Source organism: Rhinichthys klamathensis, unplaced genomic scaffold (assembly GCF_029890125.1).
Source record: "Rhinichthys klamathensis goyatoka isolate OS25496 unplaced genomic scaffold, OSU_Roscu_1.1 h1tg000118l_1, whole genome shotgun sequence".
In the NCBI taxonomy this organism is placed as follows: Eukaryota; Metazoa; Chordata; class Actinopteri; order Cypriniformes; family Leuciscidae; genus Rhinichthys; species Rhinichthys klamathensis.
The window spans coordinates 422501-450000 of record NW_026606655.1 but is presented as its reverse complement, the minus strand read 5'-3'; the positions used below and the strand labels follow the sequence as shown (position 1 = coordinate 450000).

Sequence of the window (27500 nt, the reverse complement as noted above, 5' to 3'; positions counted from 1 at the left end):
ACCAGACGCCAGCAGCCAATCACTGACCAGACGCCAGCAGCCAATCACTGACCAGACGCCAGCAGCCAATCACTGACCAGACGCCAGCAGCCAATCACTGACCAGACGCCAGAAGCCAATCACTGACCAGACGCCAGCAGCCAATCACTGACCAGACGCCAGCAGCCAATCACTGACCAGACGCCAGCAGCCAATCACTGACCAGACGCCAGCAGCCAATCACTGACCAGACGCCAGCAGCCAATCACTGACCAGACGCCAGCAGCCAATCACTGATCAGACGCCAGCAGCCAATCACTGATCAGACGCCAGCAGCCAATCACTGATCAGACGCCAGCAGCCAATCACTGACCAGACGCCAGCAGCCAATCACTGATCAGACGCCAGCAGCCAATCACTGATCAGACGCCAGCACCAAATCACTGATCAAACGCCAGCAGCCAATCACTGATCAGACGCCAGCAGCCAATCACTGATCAGACGCCAGCAGCCAATCACTGATCATACTCCAGCAGCCAATCACTGATCAGACGCCAGCAGCCAATCACTGACCAGACGCCAGCAGCCAATCACTGATCAGACGCCAGCAGCCAATGACTGACTAAACGCCAGCAGCCAATCACTGATCAGACGCCAGCAGCCAATCACTGATCAGACGCCAGCAGCCAATCACTGACCAGACGCCAGCAGCCAATCACTGATCAGACGCCAGCAGCCAATCACTGATCAAACGCCAGCAGCCAATCACTGATCAGACGCCAGCAGACAATCACTGATCAAACGCCAGCAGCCAATCACTGACCAGACACCAGAAGCCAATCACTGACCAGACGCCAGCAGCCAATCACTGACCAGACGCCAGCAGCCAATCACTGACCAGACGCCAGCAGCCAATCACTGACCAGACGCCAGCAGCCAATCACTGATCAGACGCCAGCAGCCAATCACTGACCAGACGCCAGCAGCCAATCACTGACCAGACACCAGAAGCCAATCACTGACCAGACGCCAGCAGCCAATCACTGATCAGACGCCAGCAGCCAATCACTGACCAGACGCCAGCAGCCAATCACTGACCAGACACCAGAAGCCAATCACTGACCAGACGCCAGCAGCCAATCACTGACCAGACGCCAGCAGCCAATCACTGATAGAAAAAGTAACGCATATGTAATGTAACGCATTACTTTCCATAAAAGTAACCAAGTAATGTAATTAGTTCGCTTTTGTAGGGAGTAATCCAATATTTTAACCTTTAAAAAAGTAACTTTCCCCAACACTGGGAGTAATAATCATCATATCAATAATAATTTAATTAGTTGTATACAATTAATTTAATGTAATCTCTACAATCAAACAAAACAATTAAAAATAATAATAATAAAAAAATAACAGTTACATAAAAGCTGTCAACTGGTTACTATCATTAACTAAAACAATTAAAAATATTTGTTAATTGAAATAAAGCTGTTTAACAAAATAAAACATAAATAATAGTTGAAAATCTAAATACAAATTTGAAACGTTGCCTTGGCAATAAACTGAAATGAGTTTAAGTTAAAGCACTAAAATTATTAACTGGAATTTAAAAAACTAAAACTGAAATAAAAATGATTTGAACCTTTAGCAATATATATATTTTTTTTAAAGCTCAACCAAATTTCTAAAAATTAATATGAAAACTTAAAATATAAAAATAAGCATTAATTCATTATATTACTAAAACAAAAAAACAACAACTAAAATTACACTTGATAATTCTAATATTTCCTATTTTATCCCAGAAGAAATCACTCACCCACACCCTAGCAACCACCCAGGACACCCAAGTAACCGCCTAGCAACATCATAGCAACCACTTAGGAATACCCTAGGCCTAGTAATAGCTCAAAATACCTTACCAACACCCTAACAACTGCACAGGAATACCCAAGCAACCACTTAGGAATACCCTAGTAACAACTCATAATACTTTGGCAACACCCTAACAACCACCCAGGAATACCCTAGTAACAACTCAGAATACCTTAGTTAGCAACACCATAGCAACCACCCAAAATACCCAAAGAACAGCCTAATACCCTAGTAACAACTCAGAATACCTTAGCAACACCATAGCAACCACCCAAAATACCCAATGAACAGCCTAATACCCTAGTAACAACTCAGAATACCTTAGAAACACCATAGCAAACCATCCATGAATACCCAAGCAACCACTTAGGAATACCCTAGTACAACTCAGAATACCTTAGCAACACCCTAACAACACGCTAGCAACACACATTCTGAAGATCCAAATGAAAGCAGAAACTTACTTTGATGTTTAAGGTTTTGTTGCATCAATATCTCATATTCATAACAGCAGAAGCTCACAGTCACAGTAACCTGAACCTCCAGCGATTCACTCCACTTTTCCACATTTAGACTCCAGATTTGCAAGCGAGCAGATGCTGGGAATCACACACACACACACACACACACACACACACCCGTGCAGACACACTTTAATAGCAGGTGACATATGGAGGATCACTGACAGCTCTTATGAAATGTCATGTTTGATGAGTTCAGGAGGAAACCAGAGACAATGTGCTTTGAGAAGGTTATGATCTAATTCTCTGAGTTTCAGTATTTCTCAACACTGAGATTAAAAACTAAGTGAAGTAACAGTGAAGTACAGTAACAGCTGTGACTCAATCCTTCATAACGCATATGAAACTTTCAGACCTGGAGAAACCTCTCATAACACATAATGCGAACATGCATTTAATGTGTATTTTGTTTTTGCATATTCTAAACTCATGTAGCAACCAATATATGCCTGTTTACTCAATGCATTCACGTGCATTTTAATTCAAACGTCAAAAATGAAAATTCCTAATAAACCCTGATAAAGAAACAACATGGAGCGAAGTGTTATTACACCGGGTCACTGATGCACAAACACACACACACACACACAGCTTTAACAAAACATATAACACACTTCGCCTGGAAGTAAACATTAATCTCACACACACAGACACACAGTGATAAATAAAGATGATTGACACCTGATCCGCCACGTCCTCCGCCGAGCTTATCAGGTCCTCCTGCCCCATCGCTGATATGACTGATATATGACAATAACAATATAAACACACGTGTATTAAACACTCAGAAGTGCTGCTGCCTGTATAGGCCTCCACCGCCGCCGTCCCACAATGCACCGCGCTGATACGAAAGAACCTCTGTTCTCGTGCGCGCGCACACTGGCCTCCCGCGAGCCACGTATACTCAACCGCGCGCGCGCACGGCGAAACAGTTAATCAAGACTTTCACCAATATATTATTACAGTTGTGAGAATATTTCAGTAAAACAAGCACATTATAGATACATTATACTATAAATTTATAAAAAATAAAGATACAATTAATTATTATTATTGTATTACTAATAAATCATAGTTATTGTAATAATATAAAATTGATTATTATATATTATTTTAAGTTGAAATACATTTTATTTCGTATAATTTCAAAATGATAGACAATAATAATTATATTTATTAAAACACACACACACTCACACACTTACCTCGGTCTCTCTGTCACACACACTCTCTCTCACAGGCACACACAAACACACACACACTTTCTCACAGGTACACACACCCTTACCTCTGTATCTCTGTCACACACTCTCTCTCTCTCACACACACATACCTCTGTCTCTCTCTGTCACACACACACACACACTCTCTCTCTCTTTCTCACAGGCACACACACACCCTTACCTCTGTCTCTGTCACACACACACAAACTCACTCACTCTCACAAACACACACACACCTCTGTCACTCATACACACACACACACACACACACACACACTCTCTCTCTCTCACATTTCACACACACCTATCTCTGTCACACACACAGACAGACACACACATACCTGTGTCTCTCTCTCTGTCACACGCACACACACACACACACTTTAAATATTTATTTATATCCCTCATATAAATCAAACACAATAAAGTGCATTAGTATAACAGCTGCATGTGTCATGAGCTTGTGTCTGTAATTATACACAAGTAATCAACAATATCAGATAAATAGGAGACAAACAGCTGAAACACACTGATGTTCAATGTGAAGGATCAACGTGTGTGTGTGTGTGTGTGTGTTGCTTTAAAAGAGCAAACACACATCTGTTGTGTTTTATTCTCTTAGTTTTTATGAATTCATTTTATAATCATTTGTCATATAGTTGTCATTTGATTGATCATTTAATTGTTATACTATTATTAGTCATTCTTGCGGCGGTTCAGCGTATCGAAGTTCATTAGAAGTCAAAGTCTCCAAAATATAAACTCATTTTCCAGTTTACTTAAATAACTGCAAATAAAGACAAAAAAACATGTAGACATTAAAAAACAAAACTAATAAAAGCACAACAAAATTAATAAAACAACAATTAAATTGAAAACAGAAAATGTATTTTTTTAAATTATTTCAAAACTACAAATATAAAAATTCAAATTATGAATACAAACTATAATAGCATCTCAACGATATTAAAATAGCAATGCTCTAATATTGTCAAACACAAACACATGCATTTATGAAAATCCCTTACAGGAAAAAAAACATTTCAATGAGTTCAACTTTTTTATTTTCCATTTACTTTGCCAACATGTTTAAAACCATTCTTCTTTCTGTTCTTCTTAAACCTCTTGGTGGAGCCGGGAGGAGGAAGCTGGAGAAACAGCAGAACACACACATTACAGCAGAACACACACACACAGACAGACACACACACACACATTAGTGATAGGCGATTCCACTTATTTTGTTTTCGATGCGATACTAAAGGCCAGTATCGCTGATATGATCCCTCTAAACTGAACTTTTAAATTAAACAATTTCTCAAATTATTGAATTACTAAGAGTAAAAGTATTAATGATACCCACTTAACATTACATTTGAAAGGCATTTAAACATTCATTACGCCTTAACAGAAACTTATTCGATTTTTTTGTTTTGTTTACACATGGTTAAAAAGTTCACTTGTAATGGTAACCATGGAAATCTACAAAATATTATTTGTTACTTATTCATTATTACAAAATGTTTTATTAGAGTATCGATACTTCATATCTATGGAAGCTTGTTTCCGCCACAGAATGAAAAATAAAAAAGGTAATTGAGACTTTTTATCTCACAATTGCGAGATATAAAGTCAGAATTTATTGATATAAAGTCAGAATTGCGAGATATAAAGTCAGAATTTATTGATATAAAGTCACAATTGCGAGATATAAAGTCAGAATTTATTGATATAAAGTCAGAATTGCAAGTTATAAAGTCAGAATTTATTGATATAAAGTCACAATTGCGAGATATAAAGTCAGAATTGATTGAAATAAAGTCGCAATTGCAGTTTATAAAGTCAGAATTGCGTGTTATAAAGTCAGAATTGCGTGATATAAAGTCAGAATTGCGTGATATAAAGTCAGAATTGTGAGATATAAAGTCAGAATTGCGTGTTATAAAGTCAGAATTGTGTGTTATAAAGTCAGAATTGCGTGATATAAAGTCAGAATTGCGTGTTATAAAGTCAGAATTGCGTGTTATAAAGTCAGAATTGCGTGATATAAAGTCAGAATTGTGAGATATAAAGTCAGAATTGCGTGTTATAAAGTCAGAATTGTGTGTTATAAAGTCAGAATTGTGAGATATAAAGTCAGAATTGCGTGTTATAAAGTCAGAATTGTGTGTTATAAAGTCAGAATTGCGTGATATAAAGTCAGAATTGTGTGTTATAAAGTCAGAATTGCGTGATATAAAGTCAGAATTGCGTGATATAAAGTCAGAATTGCGTGTTATAAAGTCAGAATTGCGTGTTATAAAGTCAGAATTGCGTGTTATAAAGTCAGAATTGTGTGTTATAAAGTCAGAATTGCGTGATATAAAGTCAGAATTGCGTGTTATAAAGTCAGAATTGCGTGATATAAAGTCAGAATTGTGTTATAAAGTCAGAATTGTGAGATATAAAGTCAGAATTGCGTGTTATAAAGTCAGAATTGTGTGTTATAAAGTCAGAATTGTGTGTTATAAAGTCAGAATTGTGTGTTATAAAGTCAGAATTGCGTGATATAAAGTCAGAATTGCGTGATATAAAGTCAGAATTGCGTGATATAAAGTCAGATTTGCGTGTTATAAAGTCAGAATTGCGTGATATAAAGTCAGAATTGCGTGTTATAAAGTCAGAATTGCGTGATATAAAGTCAGAATTGCGTGATATAAAGTCAGAATTGTGTGTTATAAAGTCAGAATTGCGAGATATAAAGTCAGAATTGCGTGATATAAAGTCAGAATTGTGTGTTATAAAGTCAGAATTGCGAGATATAAAGTCAGAATTGTGTGTTATAAAGTCAGAATTGTGTGTTATAAAGTCAGAATTGCGTGTTATAAAGTCAGAATTGCGTGTTATAAAGTCAGAATTGTGTGTTATAAAGTCAGAATTGCGAGATATAAAGTCAGAATTGCGTGATATAAAGTCAGAATTGCGTGTTATAAAGTCAGAATTGCGTGATATAAAGTCAGAATTGCGTGTTATAAAGTCAGAATTGCGTGTTATAAAGTCAGAATTGCGTGATATAAAGTCAGAATTGCGTGATATAAAGTCAGAATTGCGTGATATAAAGTCAGAATTGCGTGATATAAAGTCAGAATTGCGTGTTATAAAGTCAGAATTGTGTGTTATAAAGTCAGAATTGTGTGTTATAAAGTCAGAATTGCGTGATATAAAGTCAGAATTGCGTGATATAAAGTCAGAATTGCGTGTTATAAAGTCAGAATTGCGTGATATAAAGTCAGAATTGCGTGATATAAAGTCAGAATTGCGTGATATAAAGTCAGAATTGCGTGATATAAAGTCAGAATTGCGTGATATAAAGTCAGAATTGCGTGTTATAAAGTCAGAATTGTGTGTTATAAAGTCAGAATTGTGTGTTATAAAGTCAGAATTGTGTGTTATAAAGTCAGAATTGTGTGATATAAAGCCAGAATTGTGTTATAAAGTCAGAATTGTGTGTTATAAAGCCAGAATTGTGTGATATAAAGTCAGAATTGTGTGATATAAAGCCAGAATTGTGTGTTATAAAGTCAGAGTTGCGTGTTATAAAGCCAGAATTGTGTTATAAAGTCAGAATTGCGTGTTATAAAGTCAGAATTGTGTGTTATAAAGTCAGAATTGCGAGATATAAAGTCAGAATTGCGTGATATAAAGTCAGAATTGTGTGTTATAAAGTCAGAATTGCGAGATATAAAGTCAGAATTGTGTGTTATAAAGTCAGAATTGTGTGTTATAAAGTCAGAATTGCGTGTTATAAAGTCAGAATTGCGTGTTATAAAGTCAGAATTGTGTGTTATAAAGTCAGAATTGCGAGATATAAAGTCAGAATTGCGTGATATAAAGTCAGAATTGCGTGTTATAAAGTCAGAATTGCGTGATATAAAGTCAGAATTGCGTGTTATAAAGTCAGAATTGCGTGTTATAAAGTCAGAATTGCGTGATATAAAGTCAGAATTGCGTGATATAAAGTCAGAATTGCGTGATATAAAGTCAGAATTGCGTGATATAAAGTCAGAATTGCGTGTTATAAAGTCAGAATTGTGTGTTATAAAGTCAGAATTGTGTGTTATAAAGTCAGAATTGCGTGATATAAAGTCAGAATTGCGTGATATAAAGTCAGAATTGCGTGTTATAAAGTCAGAATTGCGTGATATAAAGTCAGAATTGCGTGATATAAAGTCAGAATTGCGTGATATAAAGTCAGAATTGCGTGATATAAAGTCAGAATTGCGTGATATAAAGTCAGAATTGCGTGTTATAAAGTCAGAATTGTGTGTTATAAAGTCAGAATTGTGTGTTATAAAGTCAGAATTGTGTGTTATAAAGTCAGAATTGTGTGATATAAAGCCAGAATTGTGTTATAAAGTCAGAATTGTGTGTTATAAAGCCAGAATTGTGTGATATAAAGTCAGAATTGTGTGATATAAAGCCAGAATTGTGTGTTATAAAGTCAGAGTTGCGTGTTATAAAGCCAGAATTGTGTTATAAAGTCAGAATTGCGTGTTATAAAGTCAGAATTGTGTGATATAAAGTCAGAATTGTGTGTTATAAAGTCAGAATTGCGTGTTATAAAGTCAGAATTGCGTGATATAAAGTCAGAATTGCGTGATATAAAGTCAGAATTGCGTGATATAAAGTCAGAATTGCGTGTTATAAAGTCAGAATTGTGTGTTATAAAGTCAGAATTGTGTGTTATAAAGTCAGAATTGTGTGTTATAAAGTCAGAATTGTGTGATATAAAGCCAGAATTGTGTTATAAAGTCAGAATTGTGTGTTATAAAGCCAGAATTGTGTGATATAAAGTCAGAATTGTGTGATATAAAGCCAGAATTGTGTGTTATAAAGTCAGAGTTGCGTGTTATAAAGCCAGAATTGTGTTATAAAGTCAGAATTGCGTGTTATAAAGTCAGAATTGTGTGATATAAAGTCAGTTGCGTGTTATAAAGCCAGAATTGTGTGATATAAAGCCAGAATTGTGTGTTATAAAGTCAGAATTGCGTGATATAAAGTCAGAATTGTGTGTTATAAAGTCAGAGTTGCGTGTTATAAAGCCTGAATTGCGTGATATAAAGTCAGAATTGCGTGTTATAAAGCCAGAATTGCGTGTTATAAAGCCAGAATTGTGTGATATAAAGTCAGAATTGCGTGTTATAAAGTCAGAGTTGCGTGTTATAAAGCCAGAATTGCGTGATATAAAGTCAGAATTGCGTGTTATAAAGCCAGAATTGCGTGTTATAAAGCCAGAATTGCGTGTTATAAAGCCAGAATTGCGTGATATAAAGTCAGAATTGCGTGATATAAAGTCAGAATTGCGTGATATAAAGTCAGAATTGCGTGATATAAAGTCAAAATTGTGTGTTATAAAGTCAGAATTGTGTGTTATAAAGTCAGAATTGCGAGAATTGCATGTTATAAAGCCAGAATTGCGTGATATAAAGTCAGAATTGTGTGTTATAAAGTCAGAATTGCGTGATATAAAGTCAGAATTGCGTGATATAAAGTCAGAATTGCGTGTTATAAAGTCAGAATTGTGTGTTATAAAGTCAGAATTGTGTGTTATAAAGTCAGAATTGCGTGTTATAAAGTCAGAATTGCGTGTTATAAAGTCAGAATTGCGTGTTATAAAGTCAGAATTGCGTGTTATAAAGTCAGAATTGTGTGTTATAAAGTCAGAATTGCGTGTTATAAAGTCAGAATTGCGTGATATAAAGTCAGAATTGTGTGTTATAAAGTCAGAATTGTGTGTTATAAAGTCAGAATTGCGTGATATAAAGTCAGAATTGCGTGTTATAAAGTCAGAATTGCGTGATATAAAGTCAGAATTGCGTGTTATAAAGTCAGAATTGCGTGTTATAAAGTCAGAATTGCGTGTTATAAAGTCAGAATTGCGTGTTATAAAGTCAGAATTGCGTGTTATAAAGTCAGAATTGCGTGTTATAAAGTCAGAATTGCGTGTTATAAAGTCAGAATTGCGTGTTATAAAGTCAGAATTGCGTGTTATAAAGTCAGAATTGTGTGTTATAAAGTCAGAATTGTGTGTTATAAAGTCAGAATTGTGTGATATAAAGTCAGAATTGCGTGTTATAAAGTCAGAATTGTGTGTTATAAAGTCAGAATTGTGTGTTATAAAGTCAGAATTGCGTGTTATAAAGTCAGAATTGTGTGTTATAAAGTCAGAATTGCGTGATATAAAGTCAGAATTGCGTGATATAAAGTCAGAATTGTGTGATATAAAGTCAGAATTGCGTGTTATAAAGTCAGAATTGCGTGATATAAAGTCAGAATTGTGTGATATAAAGTCAGAATTGGGTGTTATAAAGTCAGAATTGCGTGTTATAAAGTCAGAATTGCGTGTTATAAAGTGAGAATTGCGTGTTATAAAGTCAGAATTGCGTGATATAAAGTCAGAATTGCGTGTTATAAAGTCAGAATTGCGTGTTATAAAGTCAGAATTGCGTGTTATAAAGTCAGAATTGCGTGATATAAAGTCAGAATTGCGTGATATAAAGTCAGAATTGCGTGATATAAAGTCAGAATTGCGTGATATAAAGTCAGAATTGCGTGATATAAAGTCAGAATTGCGTGATATAAAGTCAGAATTGCGTGTTGTAAAGTCAGAATTGCGTGATATAAAGTCAGAATTGCGTGTTGTAAAGTCAGAATTGCGTGATATAAAGTCAGAATTGCGTGATATAAAGTCAGAATTGCGTAATATAAAGTCAGAATTGCGTGATATAAAGTCAGAATTGCGTGATATAAAGTCAGAATTGTGAGATATAAAGTCAGAATTGCGTGATATAAAGTCAGAATTGCGTAATATAAAGCCAGAATTCCGTGATATAAAGTCAGAATTGCGTGATATAAAGTCGCAATTGCGTGATATAAAGAAGAGAAAAGATGTCAGAATTGAGACATAAACTCGCAATTATGTGTTATAAAGTCAGAATTGCTAGATGTAAACTCGCAATTGTGAGAAAAAAAGTCAGAATTGTGAGATAAAAAGTAGCAATTCTGTCTTTTTTTCTCGCAATTGCGACTTTATATCTGGCAATCGCGACTTTATATCTGGCAATCGCGACTTTATATCTGGCAATCGCGACTTTATATCTCGCAATCGCGACTTTATATCTCGCAATCGCGACTTTATATCTCGCAATCGCGACTTTATATCTCGCAATCGCGACTTTATATCTCGCAATCGCGACTTTATATCTCGCAATTGCGACTATTTCTCAGAATTGTGACTTTATTTCTCACAATTCTGACTTCATATCTCGCAATTGTGAGATAAAAAGTCGCAATTATTATTATTTATTTTTTTATTCAGTGACGGAAACAAGCTTCCAATACATATCGATTCGCCCATCCCTAATAGACATTTAACTTTATACAAGTCATAACTTTTACACATAATCCTAATTTTTCAGGGTAGCTTTTATTTGATTACTTCTAACTATGTTTTCTAACGGCATTGTTTTGATAACATGTTTTATATTTGAATTTTATATTTCAATATTCTTTTCTTTTATATTGTTGTATTTCTCTTTTATTTTTTCCAATTTTTTGTGAAGCACTTTGAGATGTAACTTTTAAAGGCGCTATAGAAAATATTTTAAAATTATTATTATTATTATTATTATCTATCAGTCTGCATTTGCTTATCTATTTTGACATGCTATATTTTTATGTCAATTCCACTTTTGTGAGTGAATCCTGTATTTATATGAAGATGTCACTTCCTAAACGATATCTTTATGGACTTTATGAAGAGTCAAAGTGACAGAAATCTCTCAGATTTCATCACAATATCTTCATTGTTTATGTTTAGAAGATGAACGAAAGTGTTACGGGTTTGGAACGACACAAGCGAGAGGAAATGATGACAGAATATTCATTTATGGGTGAAATATCCCTTTTTCAATAAAGTGTGAAACTGCTTCATGAAATATGTGGAACTCTGTGAAAGTAATGTATGCAAATCAAATTTAGACATAATTCATGATTAAAGTGTCAAACCTTCAAAACTGCATTCATATTCTACACTTCATCAAACACACATGTCAATCAAATCACCTTTTTGCGTTTCTGTGTCTGGTTTTCTACTTCCATTTCAGAAACTTCATCTTCCTCATCATCATCATCAGTCTCAAAGTCCTCTTCCTCTTTCATGTTCTGCTCTTCCTCTTCCTTCTTAATGAAGAGAGAAGCTGCAGAAACACGACACACACTAACATCAGCATCAGGGTTATTATCCATAATCATAACCAGTGAAAACATTCCTGGTCATTTAAAGCTGAAATAAAATAAAATTAAACTTTAAACTAAATGTAAATTAGAAATGTTGCAAAAAACTTAAATAAGTTTGAAGTTGAAGTACTAAAATTATTAACGGGAAATAAAAAAAAACTTTAAACTGAAAATAAATAAATGAAACCTATATAGCTATATAAAAAAAATGCACATAACAACATTTTTAAAACAAAAGCACAATGAAATTACTAAGATTACTAAAATTAACATGAAACTAAAAATATATATATAAAAACCAATTCAAAATATTAATTAAACCATAAATAAGAATAAAATATAAATAAAACTATAATATTAGTTTTAGTTTAAGCATTTTATTACTTCTTTTAAATAATTTATAAAAACTAAATAATAATAATAATATTATTAAATAATAATAAAAACTGAAAACAAAAGATAAAGGCTCATTCGAAATATTAATAAAACTATAAAACCAACAAAAGTTATTTTATTTTATTAAAAAAAAATTTGTTTAATTAACAAAATCACATAAACCTACTTAAATTACTAAAACTAATAATACTAAAATATTTTTAAAAATATTTTATTCGTTTTTTTAATATTTATTTAAAAACCTAATTAACAAAACCACATAAAAATTACTAAAAATCAAACTAATTAAAATGAAAATTGAAAATATAAAAATAAAAGCTAATTCAAAATATCAATACAATTTATATAAATAATTAATTTATTCTTTTTTATATTTTTAAAGACCTAACTAACAAAAACACATACAATTACTAAAAAAATTAACTAAAATTAAAATGAAAACTAATAATACTAAAATATTTAAAAAAATATTTTATTCGTTTTTTATATTTATTTAAAAACCTAATTAACAAAACCACATAGAAATTACTAAAAATCAAACAAATTAAAATGAAAATTGAAAATATAAAAATAAAAGCTAATTCAAAATATCAATACAATTTATATAAATAATTAATTTTCATTCTTTTTTATATTTTTAAAGACCTAACTTACAAAAAGCACATACAATTACTAAAAAAATTAACTAAAATTAAAATGAAAACTGAAAATACAAAAATTAAAACCATTTCAAAATATTAATAAAACCTATAATAGCAAATAAATAATCCTTAAATAAGCAGAATTCATCAGTGCGTGTTGTTCTAAATGAGAATCGCAGTTTGTGAGTAATAAGCGGGAGCTGGGACAGTGGTGTGTGTGTGTGTGTGTGTGTGCACTGACGTGGATAAAGGTCAGACAGACTGTCCTCAGAGTCGCTGTCCTCCACGTCACTCGAACCTGGAGCCCAGACGCCACTGTCCTCCTTCCTGCTGGCTCGTTTATCACTTCCTGTGGCTCGTTTATCACTTCCTGTGGCTCGTTTGTCACTTCCTGTGGGCCGTTTGTCACTTCCTGAGGCCTCGTCACACACTGCTGCTCTCTTCTTCTGCCGGAGCTGGACCGGGACAAACTTCACACCCTGACGCACACACTCCTCATCTGACACAGATATAAAGCATGGCATATTAATGACTTTATTAATTAATGACAATATTAGTAATCAGTAGTGGTGGAACGGAGCACAAAATTCACGGTTCGCATCATTTACGGTTTTTGAGCCACGGATCGGATGAGCAAAAAAAAAAAAAAAAAAAAAGTATATATTGGGGGGGGGGGGGGGGGGGTAACTTTGCTTTTCATTAATTATTTAAAGCTCACTTGAAGTTCTTCGACACCACATCAGAAACTACTAGCCTAACTGATAAAGTTCACACATTATTAAAAACAAGTGAACAGTCAGTAATAAAATAAGAACAAATACACAAATAACAAGAAGAGATGAAACTAAATAAAGTTACGAAGTCTAACAGTAGTATTCAGGTCCAGAAATGAATAATTAAGCCTAAATGTGAAATAACACGATTTGTTCACTGTAGAAATCTTTGTTAACGGTGTATTTTGTTGTTTTATTAACATTAATGCCACAGACGACAGCAGGAATATTAGGCTACTGTCACTTTAAGAGCAAATGCACTGACAAGCATCCGGTAATCAACGCCGTGCCGTGATGACGACGCTGAAGCCGGGATCGGTCGCCAGCGAGTGGAACAGTACGTAATGCGCTAGTTTATGATCGAGTCAGAGAAAGAAATGCACAAGCGTGGAGAGAAATCGCAGCTCATAAGCAAACTGAAGACGCTGCCGAGACATTATTGGCGCTTTTCCACTGCTGGTACGGCTCGGTACGTTTCGACGCGGCACGGTTCGGTTCGCTTTAGCTCGGTTGCTTTTCCACCGCAGTTAGTACCTCTTCAAAGTGGGTGGGACTGATCGTTATTTTGTCCCTACACTGTTTGTAGGTCCGGTGATAGCCGTGTGCGGCTAAGAGCTGAGCTACTTCTTGGAACCCTTTTTCATTCCGTTTTGCCCCATCCAGCTCTTGCTGGATCCGCTCCTCGGCAACCAACGAGAGGAACGTCTGCACCTCGTCCACTGACCACGATTCAGCCATTTCTTTTTAAAGTTTTAAAAACAGATGCTACCGCGTTGGCTGTTTTGTCTACTGGTTATTTAAATCTAGCGGGTTTAGTGTCCAATGACGCTGGTAGTGACGATTCTGTCTGACCAATCAGTGATCTGCAGTGTTTTTACGTCACATTTTAGTACCGGTACGGTACGCTTGGAACCTCAACAGACCAGGTACCATTTAAAGTGAGCCGAAGCGAGCCGTACCGTACCGTACCACATGCAGTGGAAAAGCACCACAAGTGAGCCGTACCGAACCGAACCGTACCGTACTAATCAGTGGAAAAGCGCCATATGTCACGTGTCTTTACGGGATTTTTACGGGTTGTGTGTGAACACACTCTCTGATTCCGGAAAATCACTGGCAGTGAGAATGAACCAAAATCAAGCATTGGTAGCATTGGTAGGTTTAGGATTAGTTTAGGTTAGATTAGGGGCGGGGTTATGATTAGGGGCGGGGTTGGGATTGGGGGCAGGATTAGTTTAGGTTAGGATTAGGGGCGGGGTTATGATTAGGGGCGGGGTTGGGATTGGGGGCAGGATTAGTTTAGGTTAGGATTAGGGGCGGGGTTATGATTAGGGGCGGGGTTGGGATTGGGGGCAGGATTAGTTTAGGTTAGGATTAGGGGCGGGGTTATGATTAGGGGCGGGGTTGGGATTGGGGGCAGGATTAGTTTAGGTTATGATTAGGGGCGGGGTTGGGATTGGGGGCAGGATTAGTTTAGGTTAGGATTAGGGGCGGGGTTGGGATTAGGGGCAGGGTTATGATTAGTGGTGGGGTTATGATTAGGGGCGGGGTTGGGATGGGATTAGGGGCGGGGTTAGGATTAGGGGCAGGATTAGTTTAGGTTAGGATTAGGGGCGGGGTTGGGATTAGGGGCAGGGTTATGATTAGTGGTGGGGTTATGATTAGGGGCGGGGTTGGGATGGGATTAGGGGCGGGGTTAGGATTAGGGGCGGGGTTGGGATTAGGAGCAGGGTTAGGGGCGGGGTTAGGATTAGGGGTGGGGTTGGGATTAGGAGCAGGGTTAGGATTAGGGGTGGGGTTGGGATTAGGAGCAGGGTTAGGGGCGGGGTTAGGATTAGGGGAGGGGTTGGGAGCAGGGTTAGGGGCGGGGTTAGGATTAGGGGCGGGATTGGGATTAGGGGCGGGATTGGGATTAGGGGCGGGATTGGGATCAGAGTATGTGAGCGGAGTGGAGCGGGAGCGGAGCGAGGAGTGGAGCGGTGTGATTTTGAATGGAGTGCGGAGCGGATTTTTTAAAAGTCGGAGCGTCGTGGTTTTCACTCGCTCCGAGAGCGCTCCACTACCGCTCCATCACGAGTACAATTCATGCCAACGGCTCATTATAAAACTGCATTTTTAGTAAGGATTCACACGTTAAACATTACTCTAGCATGGTACAGAGATGGATCACTCAAATCAGAAAAAAATGTGAAGGATGTGAATGATGACGCCGATGGACATGAGTGGCTGCGGGAGGTTATTTCTCAAGCCTACTGAATATGATCGGGCAACACTATCTCATGAAAGTGCGTATCTATATGTGACGACCCTAAGTGTACTCCTTACCTGATGGTGGCAGTCTGTGGGAGTTTTGGGTCACTCCCCCATGCTAATTGTTAATTAGGAAATTTAGTATTTAAGTGTTTGAGTTTTTCATTTGGTTAGCACTCTCTGTGGGATAGTTTCTCACAGGAGTTGCTCTTTACATCGCATTGCTTTTCTTTCTTATACTTATCATTATATCATGTAGCTTTAATATTTTGTTGTAGTTATTCTGTTTATTTCTTTGTTTCTTTATTTTCCCTAGACTTATGTTTGTTATGAGTGGTTATTGTTATGTTTGTTAAAGAGAATAAAATCTTTCTTTTCATTCATTGAACATTTGAGTTGATCCCTCTTTCATGTTGCGGCTTTAAACGAGTTGGTCGTAACACTATAGCACACATTTTATTTTTTGTGCCATTTATACATAAACTTTTTTTTTGCATGCAAATGAAATGTACTAAATGCCTTGCCTTGGTTATGATTAGGTGTGTGAAGTGCGTGCACGCCATAAAGTGCGTATCATATGCACGCGAAAACTTCGTATCCCAGGCTTAGGCTATGCAAGCAAAAACAAGTTTTTGGCGTATAAATGGTACGAGAAATAAAATGTGTGACGCACTTTCATGAGATCGAGCCGGATCGGGTGAAAGCACATTTTAAACAGGTAAGCTAACACTTATTCACACACGCAATCGCTTTCTCACCAGTGTTAATTTTGTCAGCAAATTTTGATTTAGTTTTAGTCTTAGTCTTTTGACTAAAATGGCATTTAGTTTTAGTCATATTTTAGTCATCTGAATTGTTTTAGTTTTAGTCTAGTTTTAGTCGACGAAATACAATAACATTTTAGTCGACTAAATCTACAGTAGATTTAGTCGACTAAAATATAATGGGTTTAGTTCAATTGTAATGCGTTAATTTAGAATTTCTCTAAAATTTCCAAACCCATTTACTCCCGGAGAAAACATCTATTAACCTATTAATATGAATGATTTTTAAGTTTGAACATGCAATACAGATACAGATTTAACTGCTGTTACTTAAAAAATATCTTAAAATTAAATAAAACCACTTTTCCTAAAGTACAACACAGTCTTCTTTACAATGAATGATATATGCATTCCTTATAACTACTTGCATACATCATTCTTTATTCTTTCAAGCAGACATATTTATTTGTATGAATTCAATATAATTAATCCTTATTAAAGCTATTAACAAACAGTGAATGCTTTTCTCTTTTTCTTTTGTTGCTTGATCAAAATTAAGGACACGGACCGCATTATGTTTATCGCCACTGTCACTTTAAGACGTCGGATCATGTCCAATGACATGCGGATACAATTGCACTGATGCACATCCGATACACTCACAGTTTAAGACATAACCAGCATAGTTTACATGAATACTCTCTAAAACGGACATTTAGACAGACTGTTGTGTGTATTTGTCCATTCAGACACGAAAGAGAGCTCAATTCAGTAGCCTACTCGCGCGCTGTAGGTGTATTGTGCATGACTGCACGCTTCGGGTTAGGTGTGTGCGCACAGAAAACCGCACCGAATAGAGCTCTTTTTTGCATCGTCACTCTTATTCAGATCTATATGTCTGCTCTACTCATTCTCCCAGACGTTCACATTTTTTAACGTTTTATGACCGCGGGGTAGATCACGTTACAGTAGCCTACAAATGTGCGCATCTATCTATCACACACGCTCAGGACATCAGTTCTGACGGATCGCTTCCCAAATCGTCACTATCTAACATTTTCGTCTAGTTTTTATTCGTTGACGAAAATGTCAATAGATTTTCGTCATAGTCTTTGTCATTCAAAACTAGGTTTTATTTAGTTATCGTCTCGTTTTCGTCTGTGAAAAAATGTCGTTGACGAATAATTTTCGTCGTTATTTTCGTCAACGAAATTAACACTGTTTCTCACGATTGCGTCTCAATGCATTGCATTCAAAAAATGTACTCTTACAGTGCTGTCGGTTTGATTTCGAACGAGCAGAAAACTGTAAGAAATGTAGTGACCCGTGGGTAGATAACTGATGAAAACGTTATTTTCATCTTTCCAAACAAAATATGCTCTGCAAAAAGCAGCAATGATATTTAACTTATAATGCTGATAATGTAATAAGTCATAGGAAAAGTTCGCACACTATCCAATAAACCACATTGAAACTATTCTCCTAATGATGTTTAAAAAAAACAAATAATAATATGCCTATAGGCTATATTACGATGAGGAGAAATTTTGTGAGATTTCAAAGCATACTTAAATAGTTATTCGCAATTTCCTCGGGGAGCGAAGACGGAGCGGTGTTTCTGATATCAGTGAGCGAGGAGTGGAGCGGGAGCGGTAAATGGTGAACCCGGAGCGGAGCTGGAGCGGAGTGATTATTAAATGCTTGGAGCGCGGAGGGAACATTGTTGCCGCTCCACTCCGCTCACATACTCTGGTTGGGATTAGGAGCAGGGTTAGGGGCGGGGTTGGGATTAGGGGCGGGGTTAGGGGCGGGGTTGGGATTAGGGGCGGGGTTGGGATTAGGCAATCAGGTACTGACTTCAACGAGGCGGGTAATAATTTGGCAGGGGGTCGAAATTAGGCACAACACCGGAATCTCTGTGTGAAAGGGGCTTCTCTCTCTTTCTCTCTCTCTCTCTGTGCGCACAGATAACGCGCAAGTCCTGATTTTCGCCTCTTCTTCTGCGTTTAAAATGGTTTGGATGTGTAAATTGGCACATTTCTTCCTTCTGTTCCTCCATTGCTGTATATCTGATCTCACTTTAGCCGAATTCGCGAGACTTCCGGTTAAACTCCGCCTACTCGCAGACGCGACACTTGACAGAACACTGTGCAACTATAATAATAACATAAATGTAACTTGACCATGGCCTTTTGCACAATGATGGTTACACTGATCCGTTAATCCGCGAGTCAAACGCGTGCCGGACCGCGGGTCAGCTGATCCGTACGGGTCCCGATCACCGCGACCCGTTCCAGCCCTGTTAATGGAGGATGAACTTACACTGATCTAGAGCCTTCCTGTAGCGCTTGCCGGTGACGTGGCGAAGAACATGTCGAGGAACGCGGTTGATGTGGCGTAACGTGAGTTTGCAGAAGAGATGATTACTGAGGAAACAGAACCACAATCAATTTATTCAACATGAAAATATTAACACGTCATTAGCTAGTTAGTTACTTTATTGTCCCCGTATAGTACAAATCACACACACACACAATACAAAGATTGTACATATACATAGTATAATTCATAGTACATTATTATCTTAACATGATATTATTCATAATATATTATGAAATTAACATTGTCTAAACAACTTGATTATTACTTATAAACATAAAACATTTCTGTTATTTAAAAAAAATATTAGATGAAATACTTCAAATAACGGAAATAAGTTTAAGTTGAAACACTAAAATTATTTACTGCAAAAAAATAAAACTGAACTTAAAAATAAATTACTTAAAAATGTTTTAAAAAAAATACAATTAAATTAAAATTAAAACAAAAATAAAAGCCAATTCAAAATATTAATAAAAACAATAGCTTATAAATAAATAAAATAATCACTAGTTATCAGTGCACATTATTCTAAATTAATAATAATAATTAAATTCAATGAAAAAAAAGTTAAATTTCACCAGATGATGAAAGCATTTAAACCAAGCTAGCTGACCAGTGAAAAAAAAGTCATATTGTGTTTTGACATGCAACAAGATACACTTATACCGCAGATCTGAAATATGCAAAATAATGGCATAATGAATGTGAATATTATTTTCCGTGAGGCACATTAACTCTCAGGAGACCCCAAATGACTTCATTTTCAAAGATTGTGGATAAATTCCTGTCAGACAATCTAAAGTTTCATGATTAGAAATCATTCCTAACTCTTACAGACACCGCTATATAAAATACAGAGAAAGATGAAGACATTAAATGGTCTCATTAATGCAAGTTTATATATTTTTCTACAGTTTAAATGTACATCATCATGTAACTTTTGGCCCTCTAGTGATTAAAAAACAAAACCGCATTCTGAAGAACATCGTTTGTGCGGATGAATATGATCTTTCTCATAACACAAAAATAGAGAGAGAGAGATTATCCTACTGCTCTTTACTACTATTTCACTAGCCTTAAATAATAATAATAATAAATGTATTGTCATTGCAGTGATACAACGAAATTACATTAGACCCCCTGTGGTGAAAATACAGCTTTTAAATGTTGTTTATATGTCTATGTGGTGTTTTTAATATGCTTTAACATTTAAATATGTAATTTTTTTAATATGTAAACATTTAAATATGTAATTTTGGCGATCAAAGAGTAGTTTTAAGGGACACAATTATTGAATACTTTAAGGGAGATTTTAAATACGTTTGTTATAGGCTTGGCATTTAAAATAAATTATAGTTCCATTTATTTTTATTTTTACAAAGAACAGTTAAATTTAATTTTATGCATATACTTTTTATGAGTGAGGGGAAGTAAAATACATGTTTACAATGTTTAGAGATCATTAACATTTCGTTTTATTTACCAGTATTTTACATTATTTCTAATGATAAAATGTGATTTATACACTGATGCAAATTTATTCTCATCAACGCAAGTTTGAGCGACTCGACTTATTTTCTGGAAAATACAGTAAATAATAAAACCGAGCTGTAGCATATTATTAAAGAGTACATTTAAACGGAGCAGGTTTGCTCCAATAAATCCAGCGTTATATCTATTACCCTCACCCTTATTAACTGTGTGTTTAATCACTGTTATAATACCGCTAAAACGTGTGTAGTTTTTTGTCAGTGTTTATATAAAAACATCCAATTATGCAGAATATACGATTGTAAATATTTAATTGATGAATTGTCAATGCAATAATTAACAATACAATATATAGGGTATGATTTTAGCCCTAAACTCAGCATATTGGCACACAATAATGACTGTAAATCCACCGTTCTCTGCCTGGATCCAGTTGTGTCTGTGTATCGCAGCTTCTGTTCTGTAGCTTTCAGCAGTTTGGAAAAATATACCTCTGTTTCTTGTCAAATCTATTTATACAGTCAATCTCAAAGCTCCTTCACGATTTAGATGAGTTTTGTGTGTTTTTAGGGTTAGGCTGAAAACAAATGCTGCCACTCAGTGTGTCACTCAAGCTGGCGGTGACGTCATGCGCATAACCGAGACATTTTCGCCCCTATATAACGGGTCCCTGACTCTTTAAAGTGTGTAAACACCTGGTGTAGTGTGTACTTACGGCTGTTTAGTGCTGCTGACTACATGGGGCTCGTACTGCCTGTAGTCAAACTCCACCTCAGCGCTCAGTTTCTTGTATTTCTTCCCTGATGTGAAGTGTTGTAGTTCATCGAGGCTGCAGGGAAACTCGTGGTCGTTCAGTGTGCACTTAATCTGGGAAAATACCAATGTAAACATAACGTTAAGCATTAACAAACATACAGAGGCATTCAACTATAATTCACGATTTCATCTCCTAAAACAGATCATTTAAACAACTGAAATGTGAGTTTTAGCGTCATGTTATTGACCTTCTTGGAGTCTGTGAGTTGAAAACAAGGATGCTTCTGTAGAAACGCTCTCAAATCTCCGGGTAAATCCTCCATGACGGGATAAATAAAACATCTATATCATATGAGGAAAACCTGCTATTGAAGCAAATATCACAAAACCGCTTTAAAACACACTCTAAACATTAACCGCTTCTGTTTTGCTGCACATGTCGCTCAGCGCGCCGCGACGTTTCAAAAACTACAACATGACGTCATATAAACACGACGCTGACGTGCGAGCAAAGGCTGTCTATCGCGATGCCAGAAATAAAACGTTTGTAAAGCTGCGAAATCGTGAGGGGTTTTAAAATCATCGCAAAATTGCTATATTCCATCTTGTTCCATCAATATTGGATTAATGACATATTTCGAGCAGAGACAGTGGTGTTAATATTATTCTGATGAGGCGCATTATTAGACCGCTGGTCACATGACAGTCAGTCAGCTGATACTGAGCTCTTCATCTTCTATAATCACCTCTCTCGATCAGTCTGATATTTTAGTGTACTTTTATATATTATAAATATATAAATAGTATGTTTATATAGACAGTATATATTATATGCTTTTTTTGCGAGTTGCATTTTAATTAATATTTTAAATTGTATCGTTATAAGGAATCTTTTGCTTTAAATATGTCTGGACCAAACGGAGATCCCAATATTTCAGCTGATGATGGAATAATCGAGGATGAAGATGAATTCAGTGATGAAGGTATTATTGAAATATTCTCATTCTGGAATATGAGTTTAACTGAATCGCTCGGATGTTTTACCTTTGATGATTTTATTAGTTACTAGAAACAATAAAACTACTGCTTTTTAAAATACTTTATTACATTTTTATTTTTTACTAGGACTTGGATATGTGTGTTTTTGTGGGTGTACACACACACACACACACATAAAAGCATAAATAAATATGCATACATACACACACACACATTCTCTCTCTCTCTCTCTCTCTCTCTCTCTCTCTCTCTCTCTCTCTCTCTCTCTCTCTCTCTCTCTCTCTCTCTCTCTCTCTCTCTCTCTCACACACACACTCAAACACACTATGGATACCGGCATAAATATACATACACACACACACTCTCATTGATTCAAACACACAAACATATATATATATATACGTAAATACACTCACACATACACTATACATATACATAAAAGCATAAATAAATATGCATACATACATACACACACACACACATTCTCTCTCTCTCTCTCTCTCTCTCTCTCTCACACACACACACACTATGGATACCGGCATAAATATACATACACACACACTCTCATTGATTCAAACACACAAACATATATATACGTATATACACTCACACACACACTATGGTTACAAACCTGCATAAATATGCATACAGGCACACATATAAATAAAAGATACACATATACATACACACACACTATACATACAAGCACACACACACACACACATATATAATGAGAATTAAGGTTGAGGAATGTTTTTAATTGTGTCGTAAAAAACCCTGTAATATAATAGTTTAAACCTATTCAGACTCTTAAGTCAGATCACAGACACTGAAGTAGGAAGAAGATCAAAGTGAGTAATTTCTTAAGAAACAATGAAACATCACTGGATTGAGAGCAGGAGAGCTGGACGTAGCACTGAATGTGTGTGTGTGTGTGTGTGTGTCTCGGCTCAGAATACGCAGCGATCGACTCCATGCTGGACCAGATCAACTCGTGCCTGGACGACATCGAGGAGAAGAACGACTCTCTGAACGGGAAACTTCACGAGCTCCTGGAGTCCAACAGACAAGCCCGACGAGACTTCAGAGAACAGCTGAGTGATGAAGAACGTGACCATCCTCATCCTCCAGAAGAAGACCCAGCGTCCAGAGACACACAGACCCGAGACTAGACGTCCATCTCAGACCGTGGCATAGTTATCATCATTACTATTAATGCATTGATGATGTAGAATACCTGAATACTCTCTCTCACACACACACACACACACACACACACACATATATATATATACACACACACACACTCAAACACACTATGCATACAGGCATAAATATACATACACACACACACACATATATATTTATATATAGGTATATATACACTCACACACTATACATTCAAGCATAAATGTGCATAAACACACACATATATATAATGAGAATTAAGGTTGAGGAATGTTTTTAATTGTCTTGTAAAAAAACTGTAATATAATAGTTTAAACCTATTCAGACTCTAAAGTCAGATTACAGACACTGAAGTAGGAAGAAGATCAAAGCATCGTCCATCTCAGACTGTTTCATAATTATTCATTATTATTATTAATGCATTGATGATGTAAAATACCTGCATCGTCTTCTCAGTGGACCAGTAGGGTAGAATAATTATTATATATGTAAATGTCTTTATGTTGTTGTTCTGTTGTTAATCTGCACTGATTTGAAAGCATTAAAGCACACGAGACAGTGATTATGTGTATTAAAGCGATCGTGGTATAATCACTGTAACGCACAGCCTCGAGTGGATTATTGCTTTCGTATGATATACAATGAGAATTTATTTTAATAAATATTTATCAAGGATGCAAACAAGTTTATGTGGAAGGTTATTTCAGCCGTGGAACAGATAAAAAAAAAAGGTACAATATTTCTCCTGGAGAAAAAGAGCTCGTAATAAAACAAGAATCAACATTAGCTTGGATTTTTTGGATTGTAATTTTGACTTTTTCTCCTCACAATTGCACAGGTTTATATCTCACAATTCTGAAAGTCATAAAAAGTCATAATTGTGTGATTCAAAATTCGCTATTACCTTTTTATTTCTAATTCCGTAGTGAAATGCGTATCCAAACGGTCGTGGTATAATCACTGTAACGCACAGCCTCGGGTGGATAATTGCTTTCGTGTGATATGCAATGTGAATATGAGAAAAGTATTTTAAAGGGGTGGTTGATTATGATTTCACTTTTCTAACTTTAATGAGTGTGTAATGTTGCTGTTTGAGCACAAACAACATCTGCAAAGTTACAACGCTCAAAGTTCAAAGCAAAGAGAGAGATTTGCTTTTAAAGAAATCGTTTTTAAGGACTACAACAGACGGCTGGTAGAACTACACAAGCTTCCTCCCGGGTTAGTGACATCACTAACCCTAAAATGTACATAAACCCCGCCCCCTGGAACACACAGTCCATGTTGAGAAGAGGAAGAGTTGTTGTATAAGTCTTGTATTGTGAGTCTGTACTCAAACTGTAGCATCCGTCTTTTCACATGCAATAGAAAGTCACTCTGTGTGCGTCTCACAACAGTTCCTATACGAGCGATTTATAGATTATCCTGACAGAATATGCTAATTGAAGATAGTTAACTCCACATCAGCAACATAAATTCATCAACTAACCATTCAGAGATGTCCTGTTGCTTCTACATGTTGTCACTTCTTCTTAGTCTCTCCATCTTTGTCTGACTCCGGTTTAAACATAAAAGGCAGAACAGTTGCTGACATTTTAGCGTGTGTCTGCGTGAGGTAATCGGAGCTGCTAACACACACACTCTTGAAGCTCCGCCCACCGGAGCTGCAGCTCATTTGCATTTAAAGGGCCAGACACAAAACGGTGCGTTTTTGCAACTTTAACATGCTATATAAAAATATCTGTGGGGTATTTTGAGCTAAAACTTCACACACACACTCTGGGGACATCAGAGATTTATTTTACATCTTGTGAAAAGGGCATTATACCACCCCTTTAATAAATATTTATCAAGGATGTAAATAAATGTATATGGAAGCTCGTTTCAGCCATGGAATATATATATGTATTAAAAAAAATCACAATATTTCTGCTCGTAATAAAACAAGAATCAACATTAGCTTGGATTTTTGGAGATTTAGAAAATTGGACTTTCTCTCATAATTGCGAGTTTATATCTCACAATTCTGAAAGTCATAATTGGGAGTTATATATAAAATTGCAAAATCGAAATTGAGAGATTAAAGTCACAATTAATTAACCCTTTTAATTTTGTAGTGAAAACAATCTTACAATAGTTCATAAATAACCCAGTCGCGATCTTGTAATCATCAAATATTTTAATAGAAATTAAAATGAGACGCATACAGAAAACAAACATTGGAAAATACATGAACTCCAGCTGCTGTGAAACACTTCAGTTTGTCAGAATACGAAACACATATTTCGTGTTTAGCTTGCCTTGCATCGTTCCTCCTCCAGAGCTCGAAACACGGGACGTTATTATTATTATTCCATGATAGGAAACTCTCGGCACATTTGAGCTTTCAGTCATTTGATCTGAGTGTTTTCTCCTGAAGATGAAGCCGTGGTAAACACTGGTTTCTTTTAGTCATGATTTCCTATCATACAGCAGTTCCGTTCAACTCTCCGCCTCGAATCATCAGCATCACATTCAGCCTGATCTGAAGTCAGTGTGGAAAACATGATTTATGATCACATGCATTTAATGGGTCTGGTCACAGTTCGTCCCAAAACCATAAATAAATAAAGGATATTCTGCATGCAACATGTCTGTGGGTAAAAAAAATACTGCGTTACAGTAATGAAAAATATAAGTATAAAATGTTTGGCTGAGAATTTTTGGGTGAAAATGTTGAATTAATGCGACGATGCAAATAAAAAAAGCTTGTTTTTTTTTAGTTTATGCAAGATTTGTAGATTTGCCTTTGAGTTTGGGGCCTGAAGATGAATGTGAACGGATGCATTTGCTACACAGTGTTTCGTTCTAGTAATGAAAGAGTCGTTCAGTGCTTCTGTTTCCAGTGTTTCCGCGCGGATGCCATTATAATCCTCATAAAACGCTGCGTTCAGTGACACGCTCTATCAGGGAGACACACACAGTAGATGAAGCAAACAGGAGATCAACGCTACTGACCACACACACGTCCAGCTCATATTTCACTCCTAAAAACATGAAGAATAAAAAAGGAAATTACGTTTTACGGAAAGACGAAGGATATTTTGGTCCCACGAAGACTTTCATGCACGTTTTTAAACCGTGATGCAAAAAATATAAACAAATGAATTGAGATGTTTCAGCTTAAGAGATTCTGTCAGTAGTGGGTCTCATTACTGTAATATTACAGTTATATGCAAAATTATGTGTTCAATGTTTTTTCTCATAAGGGGGAAAATGTGCCTAATTGGCATGAAAATAATGTCACGATAGAGAAATGCTAAAGGGCTCAAAACTGTCTTGCGAAATATTATTTCTTTTGTTCTTCACTGCAAAAAATGCTTTTCTTACTCAGTATTTTTGTCTTGTTTCCAGTCCAAATATCTAAAAATTCTTAAATCAAGATGCATTTACTAGATGAGTAACATGACATACTTAATTTTGACTGATTTCCCCAGAAAACAAGACATAATATCATGAGTTGTTGCTTAAAAACAAGCAAAATTATCCACCAATGAGGTAAAAATAATCTTGTTATTGTTTGAATTAACATTATTTTTATTATTTTTGACCCCGTTGGCAGATCATTTAGCCTTTTTTAAGCAACAACTCACTTAATATTGATTGATTTCCCCAGAAAACAAGACATAATATCTTTTGGCATTTTAAAATAAAACTCTCGTCTTATTCACTGCAAAAAATACTCAGTGTTTTAGTCTTGTTTCCAGCCCAAATATCGAAATATTCTTAAATCAAGATGCATTTACTAGATGAGTAAAATAATAAGATATTATGTCTTGTTTTCTGGGGTAATCAATCAAAATTAAGAGTTTTTTTGCTTAAAACAAGCAAAATGATCCACCAATGGGGTAAAAATAATCTTGTTTCTGTTTGAATTAACATTATTTTTATTATTTTTGACCCCATTGGCAGATAATTTTGCCTTTTTTAAGCAACAACTCACTTA

General features: G+C 35.9%; 3 protein-coding genes across 3 annotated transcripts in view; 1 reads left to right on the top strand and 2 right to left on the bottom strand.

The window, feature by feature from the left end:
• surf4 (surfeit 4) overlaps nt 1-3228 on the bottom strand; it is a 13764-nt gene extending 10536 nt beyond the window's left edge. Inside the window, exon 1 of the mRNA XM_056255100.1 lies at nt 3057-3228. Coding sequence (XP_056111075.1) covers nt 3057-3104 — 48 coding nt within the window. The 5' untranslated portion in view covers nt 3105-3228. The remainder of the gene's footprint in view (nt 1-3056) is intronic.
• A 1417-nt stretch (nt 3229-4645) lies between these two features.
• surf2 (surfeit 2) lies at nt 4646-21770 on the bottom strand. Its single transcript, XM_056255099.1, has 6 exons — nt 21577-21770; nt 21288-21439; nt 19022-19125; nt 13154-13411; nt 11702-11835; nt 4646-4746 (listed from the first exon to the last, which is right to left on the bottom strand). The coding sequence occupies exons 1-6, from the start codon at nt 21649-21651 to the stop codon at nt 4660-4662; spliced, it is 810 nt and encodes a 269-aa protein (XP_056111074.1). The 5' UTR covers nt 21652-21770; the 3' UTR covers nt 4646-4659.
• Nucleotides 21771-22180: 410 nt separating this feature from the next.
• On the top strand, nt 22181-23499 carry bbln (bublin coiled coil protein). The gene is made up of 2 exons (XM_056255090.1): nt 22181-22311; nt 23282-23499. The coding sequence occupies exons 1-2, from the start codon at nt 22233-22235 to the stop codon at nt 23497-23499; spliced, it is 297 nt and encodes a 98-aa protein (XP_056111065.1). The 5' UTR covers nt 22181-22232.
• The last annotated feature ends 4001 nt before the right edge of the window (nt 23500-27500 follow it).